This window comes from Tupaia chinensis, unplaced genomic scaffold, assembly GCF_000334495.1.
Source record: "Tupaia chinensis unplaced genomic scaffold, TupChi_1.0 Scaffold000076_1, whole genome shotgun sequence".
NCBI classification, from domain to species: Eukaryota; Metazoa; Chordata; class Mammalia; order Scandentia; family Tupaiidae; genus Tupaia; species Tupaia belangeri.
The window spans coordinates 2849207-2867987 of NW_006159536.1; the positions used below are offsets into that span (position 1 = coordinate 2849207).

The window sequence follows — 18781 nt, forward strand, 5'->3', positions numbered from 1 at the left end:
CTCACTAAGGAGGATTTAAGCCTCAGACAAGAACTCTCTTTCTCATGGTCTTTTCCATTTCTTCTGTATCCCCTCAACACTCCTCTCTTTCTCTCCATCAGTCTCTTTCTCTCTTTATTCATCTTTCTTTTCTCATTTTCTTTTTTCTTCTAAATTAAGATTCTTCAAGGTTAGCATTCCTTCAGCAGTTTGCTCTTCTGCGGTTTCTTGTAGAAAATTCACAATCACTTCTACTACTTCTGTTATGCTGTGATCTACAGTGAGTGTATCAGCCTCAGCATTGTTCTGTTTACTTTCTGTATTTTAAAAGGAGTCTCACATGATTGCCCAGAAAATAAAGTGAGAAGTCTCCCCAAACTGCTGGCTACTTTTAGAGAAATAATTTTAGACAGATGGTTCACTCTTGCACTTGTGCACAGATCATTTCAGGACACTGACATGCATTGGTTTCTTGGGAGAGTTCCTTTTATGCCAACTGCAAGCAGTGGATTAAGAGGCCTGGTTGAAGCTGACGATAGGTTTGTTATCTAAGTTGTGTAGTGGAGACAGTCTAAGGAGCGTTCAGCACCAGAGTCACTTTGTGCTCAAATGGAGACAGCATGGGTTGTGGAGGGGCACTAGAGTGGGAGCAGGGTCCTTCCTGTCCCTAGTGTGAGAACCTTGAGAAGCCGCTGACTTCCCTGAGTGCCAGTTTGCTCCTCTACGAAGTAACTATGGATGTTCTCCTCTATTCTAAAATTCCAGCGTCTATGGGAAGAAAATGAGAAAGGTTGGAGGGCTGTTCTGATGAGGGGTCTCTGAAGATGGTTGCTGGGCAAGTAGACAAGGTGACTTCTAAAGAAAAGGACTTTGTCACCTCACATTGTTCACCACCCCATTCTTCACCTCAGGTCTGTCCTTTCTGGGAAGTCAAGACTCCTTGAATTCATCATCTTAAGGTGCACATGGAAAGGCCAGACCATATAAAGGATTAGGTAAAGAAAAGTCAAAAGGTTCTATGTTTTCAGGACTTGCCTGTTTGGCATAGGAGTCAGTCCTCCTAATTGGAATCCAAGAACTGACAAGTTCATAAATTATCCCCCCTAGTTTTAAGCCTCTACTTTAATGGAGGTTGGGCTGATAACACCTCATGACAATTCAGTCTCAGCATGTCCACATAACCCACCAAATTTCATCCAGCCTTGAAAGCAAGGATTGAAGAGCCTCTTACACACAGGAAACCACTGAAATCATTCATTTTCACAGGTACCAAGTGTCATCACCTCTACTTTACACATGAAAAAATTCTGGAAGGAGGGTAGAAAAATGCAATAAGTCATTGAACAAATCAGCAGTAAAACTGAGAGTGAGCTACAGATTTTCAACACCTATTTGGGGCCTATGATTTATTTGGGATAAGCTCTCGACCACTTAGACCCTTTGTTGAATTTGAGTCCAAGTCTCTGAACCCCTTGAGCCAGCTAAATCACTGGGTTGTTCAGATCGAAAGAGCCTTTAGAAAATTCTCTGAGCCACTGTATTTCAATCCCAGCAGGAAATACAATAGGAGACCTCAATAAATGAGAAATAATGAAGGACTAAGGAGATATTTCTTGGTACTTCAAAATGTTTAATTCAATTTAACATTTAGTATTGGCTGAAGGCCCCTTCCTCCCCACCACACTTTAATTTCCCTAATTCAGTTTGTTCATCCCTAGTTGCAATAAGGAGCCAAAAGTTCAGATGTTGATCGAAATTTTGCCAAATCTCCTCCGTTTAGAAAGTCAGGCTACTTGAGAGCTGTTCATCCCTTGCTGGGTTTGGCTTGAGTTTAGAAACACCACCAGAAGATGCTTTATCATGGGTTTTTATCTCTTGGTCCATAGCCAAATTTATGCAAGGTCATAGAAAAAGATTTATTTTGGAGTTTTTCAAATGATTTCAAACAGGAAAAAAATTGGGAACTTGAAAGAGTCTTGCATTGAGCATTGTTTCTATTCTTTAAAGTTGAATAACTGGGAGAAAACACTAAAATGGGTTGGAAATACTAAGAGAAAACAAGAAGGTTGTGAAATGACCTAGTAGTATTTTCAAATGTGGAGGTGGATGAGCAGCCAGGGCCAGAATGTCTCCACTGGGCCCTAACAGTGGCATGAAAATAAGAAGAAGGCAGCCAGTGAAAATACAAGCTTCGCAAACATACAGGGAAAACCCAGCTATGCTGACTGGAGAACATTCTAGAATCTCTCTTTTACCTTAAGTCTTTGAAAAATCAGAGTATTTTCCACCACTGTAAATAGATTTATCAACAAGAAATTGGTTCTTTATACTCCTTTTATTGTCTACCTTTTCTTAGGAAATGTTCACAGAACATTTCAGGGAAAAGGTATCCCTCCCCTAACATCATAAACTTTTCTGAGATGTCAGGGAAAAATTCTTAGAGCTTTCTTTCTTTCTTTTTTTTTTCTTGAGAGATTTTTTTGCTATAGGGCACATGCGCTCACCAGAGAGACAGAGAGAATCAGAGAGAAAGTGAGAAATCATCCCCAGGAGGGATGGCTATGCCATAATTCATTCTTCCCCATTCTCCTTTCAAGATTATAGGCATGCATGTTTATGTGTCTGGGGGAATTTCAAGCAGGTCTGGGCCTCAAACTGCGATTGGCAATGTGGAAGTCTAGAGCTTTAACCACTATGCCACCTGCTGGCCTCAAAAGTATTATAGCTTTCTATTTCAGGAAGTTTTTTTCAGTATCTCTCTTCTCTCCCAGCCCCAATATTCAAGAGGTAGGTATACTAGAAATATCACTCAGGTGGAGTGGTTTGACAAAAGTTTAGTCAAGCAAGAAGATGAAACTGAAGCATCAAAACTGCAGCTACTTCCAATGTAATAAATGATATCTTCTCAAGGACTGCTCTTCTTAATTTGAAAGTCCTTGGCAAAAACGTCCATATTCATGTGTGCTATCAAGAAAACTCACTATTCCTAAAGGCTGGGTTTTTTCCTGAACACCAAAATGAATGACTCTGTGATAAGGCTTTATGGGTGCCAGAAGGTGCCCATTCGAGAGATGATGTGCTGGTGACCACGGACTGTAATTATAATAGAATAATTCCTCCGTCTTTAGGTCTGGTCTTCTGTAAGAATGCAAATACTTGGAAGAAATAAACGCTTTTAAAAAAAATTTATTGGTTGTTATTATTTGTATTATTTGACCAGAGAGAGAGAGAGAGAGAGAAAGAGAGAAAGCAAGCCCCCAGCCCAGAACCTGAACCATAGTCAGCCATGTGAGAGTCCAACACCTCTAACCACTATGCTACCTTCTAGCCTCAAGTAAACACGTTTTGTGTGAAAAAAAATCTGATCCATGCTTTTCTGGGAGAAGGCTTTAGTAGAGGAAGGACAGAGAAAGTGTAAGGATGCTGGGGAAGAAAAGAGACCACCCAGAAAGGGGGAAGATGCAGAAAAGGGAAATGCAAGGTTGAAGACAATAGCATGAAGGCAGCTAGGTGGAGCCTAGGTCTTCCTTCAGGAATGATGTGGGAACAACAGCCCCATCAGGAGTGCAGAGAAAAAGGCAGTGAGGGGCTTATGGGCCCAGGGCTTTCTATGATCACTGCTACTAGGTTCACTCTCTTGGTCTGCAGTTGTCTGAGGCTAACGTGGCACCACTGGGGCTCCTTCTACGCACCCATGTTGGCCCCGTCTGGGTCCTAAAGATAGTCTTCAGTGAGACTATCTTCTCACTCTCCATACCAGCAGTTGGAACACCCTAGAGAATTAATGAGAAGGCCCCTAAAATCTTTATGCCCCTTTTCTCAAGTCCTTGGTAGTAGAAAGGAAACACAAAGGGACAAAAAGGTTCTTTGTTCTAAAACAAACCCTCAATAACCAGCAGACTGAGAACAGGACTTTAGTCAAGGCCACTTTTGGCTTAAAGCTCTCTCTGCCTCCCATCATTATTGGAGCTGGCTGCTCATCCTGCTAATGGGCTCTGCTGCAGGAGAAAAAGATTGCTATTGTTGAAAGCCAAGGTACACTTTCATTCCAGTTCTGGATCAGTCTTTGCTTTGGGGAGTGTTAATGATATTAGCAGGGTTCAATCCTTCACAGTTACACAGAGAAGACAAAACAAGGAATTGTGTGTGTGTGTGCATGATCCTGTATGAAACTGCACCAACATCACTAGTTCATCCAGACTTCATGTTCATGTTACTTTCATTCCTGAATTATATGATAGAACATCAAAAAGTTCATGAGGAAATGGAATCGAAGTACAAGTTAATTTTGGAGAAAAACAGTGGAAATCCATGTATAATTTTGTTTTGTTCTTTAGGTTTTTGCCATAGGGCGCATGCTCTTGCCAGAGAGAGACAGAGAGAGAAAGTGAGAAATTGCCTCGCACATCATCTCCTGGGATTTGGGGCATGCACATACATGTGCCCAGTATGATTTACAAGCCAGTAGTTTCTGGATTTGAACTGCTGTGGGAATCTAGCACCTTAACCACCCCACCACCTGCTGGCCCCATCCATGCACAATTTTTTTTGAATAATACATATTTTCCATGAATGTTTCGAAGACTCCCACACTCAAGCCCCATGCCCAAGAGGCAGTAGTCATAGGCTTCTGCAGCTGAAGAATGCCCACAAAACACATCTAGGTAGTCATAGTCATTATCCATTATGCTCCAAGTCACATTATTATGATCCTTCTGTCTCATCACACAACAGAAATCAGGGCGGCACCTTGTGAGAAATGGTGTTTTGGATTAAGAAGTCTCTTAGCTTCTCTTCTGCCCAGCACTCCTCACCAACTCATGTGGACTGGTAGCTTTGCCTATACCTGTGAACATCCCACTAGAAAACAGCCTTGCTGCCTGGTGTGTTTCCTTTGGTCTCAGTAGCACCAAGCAAGACCCATTGAAAACTGGATGCCTCCCAAAAGGTCTGCTCCTTTTGGGGTCAGTCTGAAGGCTCCAAGGATTCGAAACTCTCTTGGTATGTGGGTCTACCTGCAGCTGTTGGAATAGTTTAGTCTGCAGCACAATACTGCATACTGACCTTAAAGGAAGATTTTTACATGAATTTTTTAGTAGAAAACATAAATAAATAACAGCAAGCCACAGCACAGTCACTCTTTGAAGAAACCAAGTGGAACTCATTAATCATGGAGAACAGGACGCTGCCGGCTGAACCCAAGGACAGAATTAACTCTTGGGGCACAGCTCTGTGACATGCCACTTAGAGGCAGGTGCAGATTCTCTATGAGTTAGCAGTTTAGTTCAAAAAATTCCTAGAGAACCACACCCCAGTTTAATACTTTTGCTAAAACTGCCCAAAGTCTCCTCTTGCAAGCATTATGCCCATTTTAGAGAAAGGGAAATATTCACAGAGGTTATGTGTCTTCTGCAAATGTGGCAGGGAGTCCAAATCCAGGATGTTCACTAGTTTCCATTACCTTCCTCAAAGCGGGCAGGTTCAATTTAAAAGGTTAACCTCAGCAAGTTGCAGCATCTATTAAGATGTAAATAAGTACACCATTTGACCCAGAAATTCTATCATAGAGAAACATTTGCCCCAACAGGAAATCTGAAGGATTTCATTGCAATACTGTTAATAATAGGAAAAAAAATAACTCGACACAACGTGAATGCCTACTGGCAGGGAAGCAATGAATAAACTATAGCATATCAACAGAATTTGGAATGCTATGCCACAGCTCAAAAGGGTGGGGACAAATCTATTGGCATGTACTGAATTATCCTCAAGATGTTGTCAAATGAAGGGCTCTAACTGAAATGAAGATTAATCAGAAAACTATGGAACTAAGGTGGATCTCAAGTAAGCCAACAGAAGCTCTTAGAAAGATGGCCTGGCACCATAAATAGTTCTGCTTGGCAGACAGGATTAGAGAAGATATATGGAAGAATTTAAAACATAACATAACCTGGATTTTTCCAGTCCAGCATTGTAATCAGTAGAAATTGCAAAAAAGCAACCACACCAGAGGATTATCTTGAGAAAGACTTTGAAGGAAGAAAAAGAGACTGATCTTTGCTAGCAGATGGTATATCACAGAATACTTGGTAGACAGGGCTGAATTGAGAAGGTTTATGTGTGGTTTATGTATGAGTAGTGTGCTGGGCATTCGCTTTTCAACAATTTGTGTAGTTGACCTATAAATATTTTCTCAAAAATATTTAAAACCATACTGTCTCTGTTGTTATAGAGTTACAAACAAAATTATACAAAATTATAAGAAATATTTTGAACATTATCTTTAAGATTCAGTATTCTGGAATTTTGAAAGTTGTTTATTAACTGTCAAGAACTATGGAGTATGAACAAAAACTTTTTGATACATAAAGTAAATGTTTGTGAAAAATGTAAAAAAAAAAAAATAAATAGAAAGTTAAAAAAATAAAAGATGTTGTCAGATGAAAAGAAGCAAGTTGAGAACCAGCAGTTGGCGTAATGGCTATGTTGCTAGACTCCCACGTAGTTGACCACGGTTCGTGTCCCGGACCCGGTGGCTTAAAACTCATGCCGGGCACGTGTGTGTGCGTGCCCAAGATTCCGAGAGGAGAATGGAGGAGAAGGGATTGCGGCATGATCATCCCCCCTGGGGGATGATTTCTCACTTTCTGTCTCTATGTCTCTCTCTGTCTGGCTGGCGAGCACACGCGCCCTATAGAGAAAACTTCTCCAAAAAAAAAAAAGAAGAAGCAAGTTTTCCCAATTAAGTGAGCAGGCACTATGATACCATTTATGCAAAAACAAAACAAGAACCCAGCTGAAGTAAACCACATAGCTCTACAGGAACATATATATTTCTAAAGGTACAAACAAAGCCTGGAAATACACTCCTCAAACCGTGTCTTGTGATTACTTTTGGGAAGGACAGTAGGAGTGTCACTGATGAAATGGATCTTTGTTTTTTTTTTTTTTTTTTTCTGAATTATGGCACTTTCTGAGAATGTTGTCTTGTATAACTTGTGAGTTTAAAGAGAGAAAGACACCCAGGGAACCAGCAGTTAGCGTAATGGCTATGTCGCTGGACTCCCACGTAGTCGACCACGGTTCGTGTCCCGGACCCGGTGGCTTAAAACTCACGCTGGGCGCGTGTGTGTGCGTGCCCAAGATCCCGAGAGGAGAATGGAGGAGAAGGGATTGCGGCGTGACCATCCCCTCTGGGGGGTGATTTCTCGCTTTCTGTCTCTAATGTCTCTCTCTGTCTGTCTGGTGAGCGCACGCACCCTATAGTGAAAATCTCTCAAAAAAAAAAAAGAGAGAGAGAAAGACACCCAGCCAGTAATGACTATCCTCAAAGGGCTTCCAATGACCCCCTTCAGTATCAATAACCACTTGGTAGTGAGCCTCCAAGAAAAAGTACTATCCTACTCACCACCCAGCTCTGCTCTAGTGCTTCTGTAGTTGACCCTGCAAACAGTCTTTCCTATTTGTTGGTCCAGTGCCACTGAAACTTATCTTTAGTTTTTCTGGGCCTTGGAGGTCAGTGATAGAAAAGCCCAATAACCTTCCCCAAAAGAGTGATGTTTCTGGGCCTTGTGCCTACTGGGTTTGGGGCAGAAATGGATTCTAGTTGCCTTCAAGCACCTGTATTCTCCATTGTTCATAACATGCTCAGTGGGGTTTTGCTCTTTGGTGACTTCCCAAGTCACCGTGTACCTCCTCAGTGCTTATTTTTGAGGCCTGATAGATTCTGGCTGAGGCTGTGGTCCGATGACTCCTGAGGTGATGGGTTTCTGGTGGTATCTGACCTCATACATACTCCACTGCACCTGATCTATGTCAAGCTTAATTACATCTTACAAAATTCATAGCTTCCAAATTATTTATATTCACCAATCCTTTTCCCTGCTGACTTTAAGACCATCAGCTGGTGTTCCTCTCCCCCCTCCTTTTTCTCTGGTTGGGTTTGTTTTATGTTTTTGTTGGGCCATCACTGAAGTGGATGAAAGGCAAATTACAGCTGTGAGAGCCCCAGTGATCTGCACAATTAAAGAGAAAAAACAAGCCTGCACCTACAGGTCTACAGTTTGGCTCAGATGTGGAGTCCACAATGCAGACAAATCAAACTTCAAAATGAAGCTCTTTTCATAACAGATTAGAGAATGGCCACCACGTTGGTGCAAAACAACTGCAGAGTCCGTGTGGAGCCAGAGGAAAACCAACATTGGGCCACATCAGCTGGGCTGGCTCTATGTTCCCTGGGCTAGGAGGGCAGTGGTTGAAGCAAAAACACACACTTAAACCATCATAATGTACCAGGTAGAAGCAGAAAGAGACCATCGTGGGCCTTGACATCTGGTATTTATGAGCCATGGAAACACAATTTCTGTAACGTCTTTGCTGGGTGTAAGTCCATGATACTGCACTGAGCAAAGTTTCCTGGTAACAGTGCTGTGTTTGATGTCTAAGACTGGACCTAACAGACATTGTCCTGTGGGGGAGGGAGAGTACATCCAAAATAAGTCCTATGACTAGAACCAAGGTGGGAAAAATCCCAGACACAGTTCCACAAGCTGTCATGCTAACAAAACACAAGCCATGTCTAATTGAATTCAGCCTCCTAAATTTGGCCCCAGGTCAACTGAGAAAAATGTTGACTGAGCCCGAGTCTCTGTTTTAAATAAACACTTTTGAGATATTTTCATTTCATCCTTTACTAATAGAAATACATGGCTTTAAGGAAAGCCAAATATTATGTAGACAAAACAGACAATTGTGCTTGTCATGAGAGGAATGAACAATGTTCTAACCGTGGACATTCTATTCTCCTGTAGAGGACAGATAGTGACATCAATACCGAACCATCTGTGCTAACAGGCTTGGAAGTCTGACCTATGTCAAGATATGAAAACCAGAAGGCTGGCTCCTTTGAGCAGTACTTGGACAGGTTTTACAGCTGTAGAGAGCACTCCTTCCTGGATCTAGGTTTGGATAGGAAGAAACTAAGACCCTGGAAGAAATATTCTTCTGGATATATACCTTTTCTCGGGATCATTAATGATGTTTCTTAGACCCCTGAGGAAGGTTCTTATTTGACAAAAGGCTCCTAACACATCCCATGAATAGGGAAGAAGGCATGGAAAATCCTTCTGAGATCTCTTCATGATCCCTAGCCAGAAACCTTGAACCATGAGGAGATTAACTTTTCTAGAATTCTCCTCCCTAATTCCTCTATGAAAAAAATCTTCTGCAACATTATCATGAACTACCCAAAGAGGAGGACCAAAGGGACATATTTGTCAAACAAGATCCAATTTATTGAGTAAGTTTCCCTAAGCCCCTCTTCACAAAATTTTTCTAAAATGTCCCTTTTATAAAACATTCCACTCTGGTAGTTCCAGGTTCACAGTAATCATGTAATTATCTTTGCCAGCTGCTCAAAAATGAAGCCTAAACTATCATTGAGCCCTGAACATACTACAAGTTCCCGTTTTGTCTGGGAAAACACTCATAAAGTGGAGCTCAACCTCCCTGTGGAAGTAGTAATTTGGTAGGTGAGGGGTAAAATGCCATGGCTTCTTCACCAGAGGATGTAAGCTGTCTCCGCAGAGCTCTGTTCATGATTCAGTTTAGTCAGTCCCCCACCCCCTGGGGCCCTTTGAAAGTAGAGTCCAATCTCCAGGGATTTGCCATCAAGAGAAATTTTGTGGAATCACATTTAGCAATTTAGCACTTAGCAAGTTTTGCAAAATCCCACACCAATCATAAAAGTTGGCTCAGCTGCACAAATTGGATAAAACTCCTAACAAGCAGTAATAAAAATTAAAAAAAAAAAAAAAAGAAAAAAAGAAAAGCTGGCATTCAGCCTTAAGGAGAAAACCCACCTACCTCCCACAGAAATGCCCTGTAGCTCAGAAGGCGATGTGTAAACTTTGGAAACACCAAATTGTTCAAAGCTTACACTTCAACTTTGTTCTCACAGGCAAAGGGGGTAAAAAAAACCCAGATGTTTGTATAAAAATATCATTTTATTACATTCCACACAATACATTTTCAAATAGTTTCCAAGGTCCACAAGTTATTTTGACACACAGGCAACTGAGCAATGCAAGGGGTGTCACAGTTATAGGGATGGGGGATAAGAATAGGAAGTAAAAATCTTTAGGTTTTCTTGTTCTGTTGTTGGTCTTTGGTTAACTTTTGATTATTTAGGTGTTCACTTGCCTGCTAGTTTCATTTTAAAGACAGGACTTTTTAAAAGATGGAGTATCAACCTCAAAAATATTACTGGATTTCCTATTCCGTTCTGGCTTTACTCCCAAAATGCGGGATAAAGGGAAAGATATTTTACTTTATTTTTAGCACTCTGCTTTGTCAATGGCAATGCTATGATTTTTTTTTCTATGTTTGTCAAGAATTGGGTGATAGCCATTGTTAGCGTAATACCAAGGAAAGGATTTTCAACCTAGACATTATGGCTGACCTTTTGGAGGTGTTGCCATAAAAACCTCTTCCAGGGCAAATGCTTTACTAGCCTCAGGTAGGCCTTCAGCTCATTCATTCATTTATATTTTAATAGCTGCTATCACCTCCTTGTCTTCTGAGAAGCAACTCTAAACACATGCATGCATGCATTCACCTGTCCAGTCTATTTTTCTTAGAAGAGAGTGACTCTTCCCTCCCTCTATGAAATATAGAATTTTGCTTTTTTAAAGCTTCAAGGCATGGCATTTTACAGAAGAGCTGCCCTTTTAGCATAGTACCTGGATAAATACTATAAAAGTTGCTGGGGCAGAGAGAGCAGGAGGGGAGGTGAGATGGAGAGAGCGAGAGAAAATGTGACCCTCCCCCCCAGCTGAAGTGTTTCATGGGATTCCCGAATATCTGAGCAGTCTCATATTCTCAACTATGGCATGTATTGTGGGGGTCAAAAAGTCATGAGATTGTATGCAAAAATGCATCATGACTTTTCTGACGACCTAATACATAACTATGATGCCATAGGAGGTAGCAGATAAAGATATAGCAAGTTCACAAAGTTGTCATCTTTCAGAGAAGGAGAATCCTCAGGGGTATGGTAACTCAGCCAGTTGCTACATAGGCTGGATTTTCCAGGTGTAATTTCCCGATGCCATGCCTCCATAGGGTGCTTACAAGAATGTCAATCATTATGAGGAAACGGCTGCCCCTAAATGCATGACTGGATGTGGAGAGCCAGGATAAGAAGCCCTTAGTGACCGGCATGTGAGTGGTCACATGGTATCCTGGACTATCACTCTCTGCACCCCCTCCCCTTCTTTCTCCACCTTCAGCTGGAGTAGGACCCTTCATGAAATCTCAGGATAGCTGATGCTCTATCTAGCCTTTCATCTTTTCCTTTCTTGGCAGGGCTGCTGTGGTTGAGACAGAGTAACTCTTTGAAAGAGAACGAGAGTGGGAGAGCACCTTTCTTTCAGGAGGATGAAACAATCCAGATGCAAAAGTCAAGTGTGTATTGGAGGGACCTAACTGGATCATCTGAAAGAATGCTAAAAGTCTCTCTCCCAAGCAGAACCTCCCCACCAAATTTTTTTTAAAAAGTTAACATTTTGTTCCTGGGAGGTACCTGGAGGTTTTCAACCCAGACAACAATCCTTGGAGAAAATTTTATACTTCCTAGTGGATTCCTGGCAGAAAGGTTAAAAATTTAAAAAAAAAGAAACAAAAGAAAAAAACAAAAAAAACCAACAATGAACACCTCCAAGGCTAAGCCCTAGTACACTAAGAATCTGAATTTATGCATTTCTATCAATGATACTGACTTCATTATTTAATCCATCTTGTGTTCAGTATCATCTGGCAGTTTCTCTCTACCATCCCTCTCTCCGCACTGCTTAGAGAGAACAAATGGTCGGCGATGGATTTACCTTCATTATTACTCTCTCTGATGGTGCAGCAACATCTGCATATGCCAGGCTAGCCTACGAGGTGGATTTACCAGATGCCGTGAATGCTTTAAGGGGCAGCATATTGTCCTATTTTAAAAAATAATTACTTTCTATTCTCTTATATTTAAATAAATCAGGCGGACAACCTTATATTTTAGTGGCTATAGATTCAGGCACACATTGACACCATGAAAGGAAAGCAAATGATCCCTTTTATCCCCGTATTTTACAAATGCTATTACAATGACCAATATAATACCAAAGGATATGGTTTTCAACCTGCTTACTCAATCCCATGCCAAGTTGGGCCCAAAGACCCTCGCAGATGAGGAGACTTCGCAAAGGTATTTTAATTCTTCTTTCTCTCTCCTTCTTTCGTTCACCTCCTCCTGCTTCTGACTTTAACGGACTACTGCTTTTCCTATATCAGTTCCAGGTTTGTTATTCTCTATGACTTATTCCAAGATTGGACTGAACCAATAAAAGCTAAACATTCATTATGAACTTCTCTTTTATAAGGCAACATGAGACAGATTTGCTTCAGGGCTGGAAGCAGAGGTGGTTCCATACACACCCAATGGCTGTTATCTCATTACTTCAAAGACACAGGGCAGCATGACAGGGAGGTCATGCCTGAGTGCACTGGGGGAACCTTCCTCTTGGGTCAGGTGGACTGGGAAGGGAATAGGAATGGGAGGGGCCACACTGCAGTCCATGTGGCCTCTGTTTTTCTAGGTACCTGGAGATGACAATGACAGCCAACAGAAACCCAGCCAGAGCTAGATAAGGCAACAAAAAGCTTCAATCTCTTCTCCAAGTAAACAAAACTTATACAGTATATTATTATTTTTTTTGTAAAATGTACCCCAGGAGAAGTAACACAAGAGTTAAAGGGCCCTTTCTGAACACACCCACACACTCCCCCCCCCACACACACACAATGAACCAGCCTCTCTCACACATCCACACTCAGGGAGGTATTCACACGCACAAATGTATATTATGTACATACACACAGATCCAGGTCCCCCCAAGTCTCCTGGCAGCCTGCCCACCAGAGGAGATATGGGATAAGGCAAGGGGGAAAAAAAACAAGAGAACCCGTCTCTGGAACAAACCAGCTGAGCCTTGAGTTGTGAAGTACTTAGGGGTGGATCTCTTCTCATATTCCAAGATGCAGCATTAGAGTTGGGTTTTGTTGGTTTGGAATCAACGACAACAACAAAAAGAAAAAAAAAAAAAAAGACGAATGAAAAAGAGAAACAAAACAAAACAAAACCCAAGGAGAATGGTTGGGATCGATAAGAGCGTTCAGGGTTGGGGACCCGGGAGAGAGATGTCTGAGAGTTCACACAGAGACTAGGCAGGAAGAAAAAGTGCAAAATCGAGGCAACGTGTTTGCAGTCTTTCTTGTTTGGGCGCTGTCCTTGCTTCGGCCTCAGCAGTGCGAGCCGCGGTCTTGCTCTAGCTTAATGGTTAGGGTGGGCTCCACTGCCAGAGGGGCCCCGTTGGTGTAGTGGGAGGTTTTGTAGGTGATGGAGTGATCAGTCTTCTTGGCCGCATAGCGGAACCGGTGGTAGTGGAGCACCAGGGCCAGGGCGACGGAGACCAGCACCAGCACGGCGCCCCCGGCGGCCATTACGTAATACCAGTAGGCTGGGATGGGCTGCACGGGCACCGTGTCCACTGTGGGCTCGGTCCCTGGCAGGAGGGTGCCCCCTGGTGGAGAGACACAGAAGAGTGTTGCTAGGCTGAGAGCATGCAGACTAATCCAAAAATCAATTAAAAGAAGAAAGAAACACACACATGCTTTAGGGCGTACAGGGAGGGGTGGGCACTAAGGCGGTAGTCAGTTTTTAGTGTGTGCCAAGCACTTTAAGATGATTGATATTATTTCCTACGCACCCCCTTATGAGGTAGGTACAGTCATACCCATTTTATAGGTGAGGAAGCTGACTCAGAGGAGGTTATATCAACAGTGGGTTATTCTGCTAGTAAGTAGTATGTGTGAGATTTAACCAAGAACTGTACTATTTCAAAGCTTCCCCCTCACCCCCCGTTTAACCACAATGACTCTATAATATATAGAAGCACTAGAATGTACACACACACACACGTGCACGCACGCACACACACACACACAAATGCACACAAGTAAATGATGCAGAAATAACTTTTGGAATTCAGTAAGGCAGATTTTCCAAATGGGTGAAAATGCCATATTTGGTCTGGCTGGCCAGCATTCTTAAACAATGTATTAATTAGGCTGGCTAGACTTGAAGGTAAATTCCACTTTGGCTTGCCAAGGCTTCCGTGCCCGTTGAAATCAGCCTGGTCTTGTCTAAACAGGTCAGTTACCACCATCAAGCAATGACTAACACATCTCCATTTTTTTAAATTGGATGGAGGATTTTAAAAGCAGATTGTAAGGTAAATCGCAACCAAAAATGTGGGCGCAAAATGATAGAAGGTATGCGAGAGTGAGTGATTACGTGAGAGCGAAGGGAGGGAGATCATTCTTAATCATGGAAAAGACCGTGCAGGGGTGAGAAGCGAGCAGAGGATTTAGAAGGCAACCACGTTCACTGGCCGGCCCCTGGTTGCCATGGAGATGCTGTAGTAGATTTAAGCCCAGGGTAACTCTGGGGAAAGACTGGCTAGAGTCCCACTTGATGCAATACAGTGCTACAACTTGATTCTCCCCAAGATTTACATCAAATGAGAATCTGGCTCAGAAAGGGACTAGGTGCTTTTGAGTTTGCCAAAATCAGACATGATCTTTACTTCTGGAAAATGATGTATGCTTAACCCAGGAAAAAAGCCTCCCTGGCTGCTGACAGTAAATGGTGGTGGCCAGAAAGATGTGTCTTCCCTATCCATGGGGTACCCTGGGAGGGGAGCCATGGGTGGGAGGTGCTACTGCCTTTACCATGCATTGGTGACCCTGCTATGCGGGCATGCCTCTGCTCACGATGCAGATGGACCCCTCATGAGAACCTGAGCTCCTTATACAGAGGTACCTGCTATCGGTTTGATTTCTACCTAAGGGTATACACAGAGAAGGCACTCAATTCGTGGTGAATAAACAAAGCACTGGGGTTAAGATTCCTTTTTCTGAGTCAGCATTCTCCAGGTTTTGCAGCCTGAACACCAGAGCTCCTTTCTTTGATTTGGGGAGTAGCCAAGATGTGGGTCAGACCTAATGTTTTCTCAGAAATGATAGAAAAATGAAAGCAATTTTCTTGGAAAAACTTGCAAAGCCTATTCAGCTTCCTAGTTCTTAATTGTGTGTCCTTCAGTTTTAGGAATTTCCTTCTGTAAAAGCGTAGGGTCATTGTTCACTTTTGGGTCATGAGAATACTGGGAGAGCTTTGATGACGGATGTCCTGCTTAGCACACACCTTGACAGCCACATCTACATCCCCCGAGGAAGAAAGGATCCCAGGATCTCCCAAATGCCCTTTCTACATCTTCGTTGTCTCTCACATTACTGCTTACTCTTCTCTTTGTCCCCAAATTCTTCTTCTTTTTTTTTTAATGGGAGAAATTTTTGCTATAGGGTGCATGTACTTGCCAGAGAAACAGAGAGATAGAAAGTGAGAAATCACTCTCCAGGGGGGTGGCCATGCCATAATCCCTTCTCCTCCATTCTCAGGATTTGGGGCATGCACACACACACATCTGGTGTGAGTCTTAAGCCACCGGGTCCAGAAATCAAACCACCATTCACTATGTGGGAGTCCAGTAATGAAACCATTATACCACCTGCTGGTCCCTATACTTATCTTTTAATATTTTCATTATGATAGCTAAGAAAGGACCCTCTGTCTCTCTTTCTCATTCCTTTCTTTGTAGCCATATTGGAAATTATGCATAGTCACAGAGAGGAAGAAGAAGCACGGTGCTGAAGATGGCTCCTTGAAATGGCCAGCTTGCGAGTCACAGTGAACTGGTGTCAACTCATTATTCAGGTCACCAAGAGTATCTGCTGCCTGGCAACCATCCTGCTCTTGGATTTTCAAGTGAGCTCAGAAGAATGCACATGAAACAACAAAGCTTGCAGCGACAGGCCCAAAGTTCCTCAGAGCCATCCCTCCTCTTCCCAAAGGGTGTCCCTGGGTTTGCTTTTGATTCTGATTTGGCTCCATAGTGAAGGCAATCCTCCAATAAGGCCATGACTCACCCATCACAGAAAAGGAAGTTGATAACTCTACTGTGATTAACTCCCTACCTGAGACTTCCGATCCAATCACAAAAGCAGAGCATGAATTTCTGTCAAGCAGAACATGGTCGCTGCTACCCACATTCCCTCCATCACCACATGGTCTCAGTTCAAAGGTTTTCTTTCCTTCATCAATGCTAATTTCCAATGTTAAACTCACCACTCAGGGCCCAAAGTGCTGGGGTTTAAGGGTAAAGCCTTAATGCTACTTTTAAAGTGTTTCTTATGATAGAGACAAAGTTGGGGCACAGTGAATTGAATCTAGGGGACCTGTTGGAGGAAGGTTAAATCATAACATGTGGATTTTATAGGTAATCAGAGCTATGAACCCATCAGCCCTCAGAATTCTTTTTTCTATTTTTTTTTTGAGGTTTTTGCCATAGGGCATGTGCACTCGCCAGAAAGACAGAGAGAGACAGAGAGATAGAAAGTGAGAAATCACCCACCCATCCCCAAGGGGGGGATGACCACACCACAATCCCTTCTCCTTCATTCTCCTCTCCGGATCTTGGACACACACACACATGCACCTGGAGTGAATTTAAGCCACCCGGTCTGGGACTCAAACTGTGATCGACTACATGGGAGTCCAGTGACATAGCCATTATGCCAACTGCTGGTCTCTAGCCCTCAGAATTCTGCTCTACTCTGGTAGAAGCCACTTTGCCTTTCCTACCAATGCTCTCCTACCCCAAATCAGCAACATGTAAAAACTTTAGTGACAAAAGTCATTTGAGGGACAGTATATTGGTTTCTTCAACGTTTTCCTCAGACATTTGGAGAAATGAGAAAATACACTATATGAATTTATGTCTTTAATGTTAAGGGGTTAGGAAAGACAAAATCTAACTAACAACCCTTTCCTCATGTCCCACAGCAATCTTTGAGTGACTTGTGGTTGGGGTCCAGAAGATTATCAGAACGTTTTCTGGTTAAGGAGAGTCAACTCCCAAAGGCAGGTGGGGTTGTGCTGGTTTGGAATCTGGCTTTCTCAGCAGCCCTGAAAGACTGTATGCTAATAAGGCTGTAATATGCTAGTTAGAGAAAAAGAAGGTGATAAATCAATAAGGTTAAATTCCTATCCAGAAATTCCCAGACAACAGCAGTGATCCAGTGAATGCTGGATGGATGAACCAACCGATAGATGAATGGATAGATGGGTGGATGGAGAAATGCATTTTAAGCCAATGTTCAGACTCCCTGGAACATGCAGACGACCTGCTGGTACTTTGCAGAAAAGTTATTTTCAGAAAGTGCTAGAAATTCTGCTAGCTCATATGTAAAATTAGAAAAAGGTGCCCAGTTGGCACAGATGCCGCCTGCAATAGGCACCCAGGGATTAACATGATTTTTAGCTCCACTTCTCCCTCAGCCATATGGGGTGGCCAGGCCTTTGCTTTACCTCCAAGGAGTTGCTCTAGGTCCCCCAATATGGGAGAAAGAACCTCGGTGAGACTTGAACCTTCCCCAGAGCTGGGGGTGTGCTGACCTGAACTTTCCTTTTGATTGCTCTAACTTCTACTGCTTATTCATGCATTTGTTTTTCAGTGGAAAATGCTTTCAATGCCTGGACCATTTTTCATTAACATCCAACCCCAATTCTTCACAGTTTTCTCATTGTGTGGGATAATGAGAAACAGATATTTAAATAGTCAATAACTTCAAGTATATCTGCAAGGTTGAGCAGGCTCCCATTTGTAAAAGGAGCCCCCATGGAAAAAAGTAATGTGAATGTAAGGAATTTGAATTTTGAGAACAATAAATTCTGAGAAGCCACATGTGGGAGAAAAATAAGGAAAAGAATTACATATTCGGTAGTGTTCCTTCCATTCCCTTTGCAAATAGGGCAACTGCATTAATAAGCAATTGAGAAAGAGGGATGAAACCGCAGTTACAGTGAATAGACATTTCCTGTGTGTTAGCCTTTGGTTTATCGTCTTCACATGAGTCGTTTTGTTAATTCCTCATGATGAGGATAAGTGGGCTTTTGCCTGGTTTTACTTGGGAAAAAATTGAGAAGGAAGGCACAAAAGCTCACAGTGAAACCCAAGAGAAGGCTCAGAGCCCTCAGAGCAACTGTGGACTGCTGGTGCACTCCTGGTAAGTGGCATAGTGAGGACTGGAACCAGGTGGAACCAAGTCCTTACCCTGTGCTCTAACCCAGCAGCTAGATAACTACAGTTAAATTTGGCCTAGTACCTGTTTTTGTAAATAAAGTTTTACTGGAACACAACCACCTTCATTTATTTACATAGCTGTGACTGCTTTTGTACTACAATGGTGAGTTGAGTATATACAATAGAGACTATATCCTGTAAAGCCTTTCCTACCAATGCTCTCTTTTCCCTCCCAAGGCTCTCCTCTTCCTATCAACGCTCTCCTCTTCCTATCAACACTCTTCTCTCCCTACCAAGGCTCTCCTCTTCCTACCAAGTCTCTCCTCTTTCTCCCAATGCTCTCCTCTTCCTACCAATGCTCCATTCCTACCAAGGCTGTCCTCTTTCTACCAAAGCTCTCCTCTTCCTACCAAGGCTCTCTTCTTCCTACCAAGGCTCTCCTCTTCCTACCAAGGCTCTCCTCTTCCTACCAAAGCTCTCCTCTTCCTACCAAGGCTCTCCTCTTCCTACCAAGGCTCTCCTCTCCCTAGCAAGGCTCTCCTCTTCCTACCCATGCAGAC

General features: G+C 42.7%; 1 protein-coding gene across 4 annotated transcripts in view; it reads right to left on the bottom strand.

Annotated features, from left to right (window-relative positions):
* NRP2 (neuropilin 2) overlaps nt 1-18781 on the bottom strand; it is a 139558-nt gene that overhangs the window by 11611 nt on the left and 109166 nt on the right. For 2 of the 4 annotated variants that reach the window (XM_006142460.3, XM_006142459.3), the window contains exon 16: nt 9965-13601. The exons of the other annotated variants lie outside the window; for them this stretch is intronic. In XM_006142460.3, coding sequence (XP_006142522.1) covers nt 13321-13601 — 281 coding nt within the window. In that variant the 3' untranslated portion in view covers nt 9965-13320. Of the gene's footprint in view, nt 1-9964; nt 13602-18781 lie in introns of those variants that run through there. 4 annotated transcript variants of the gene reach the window in all.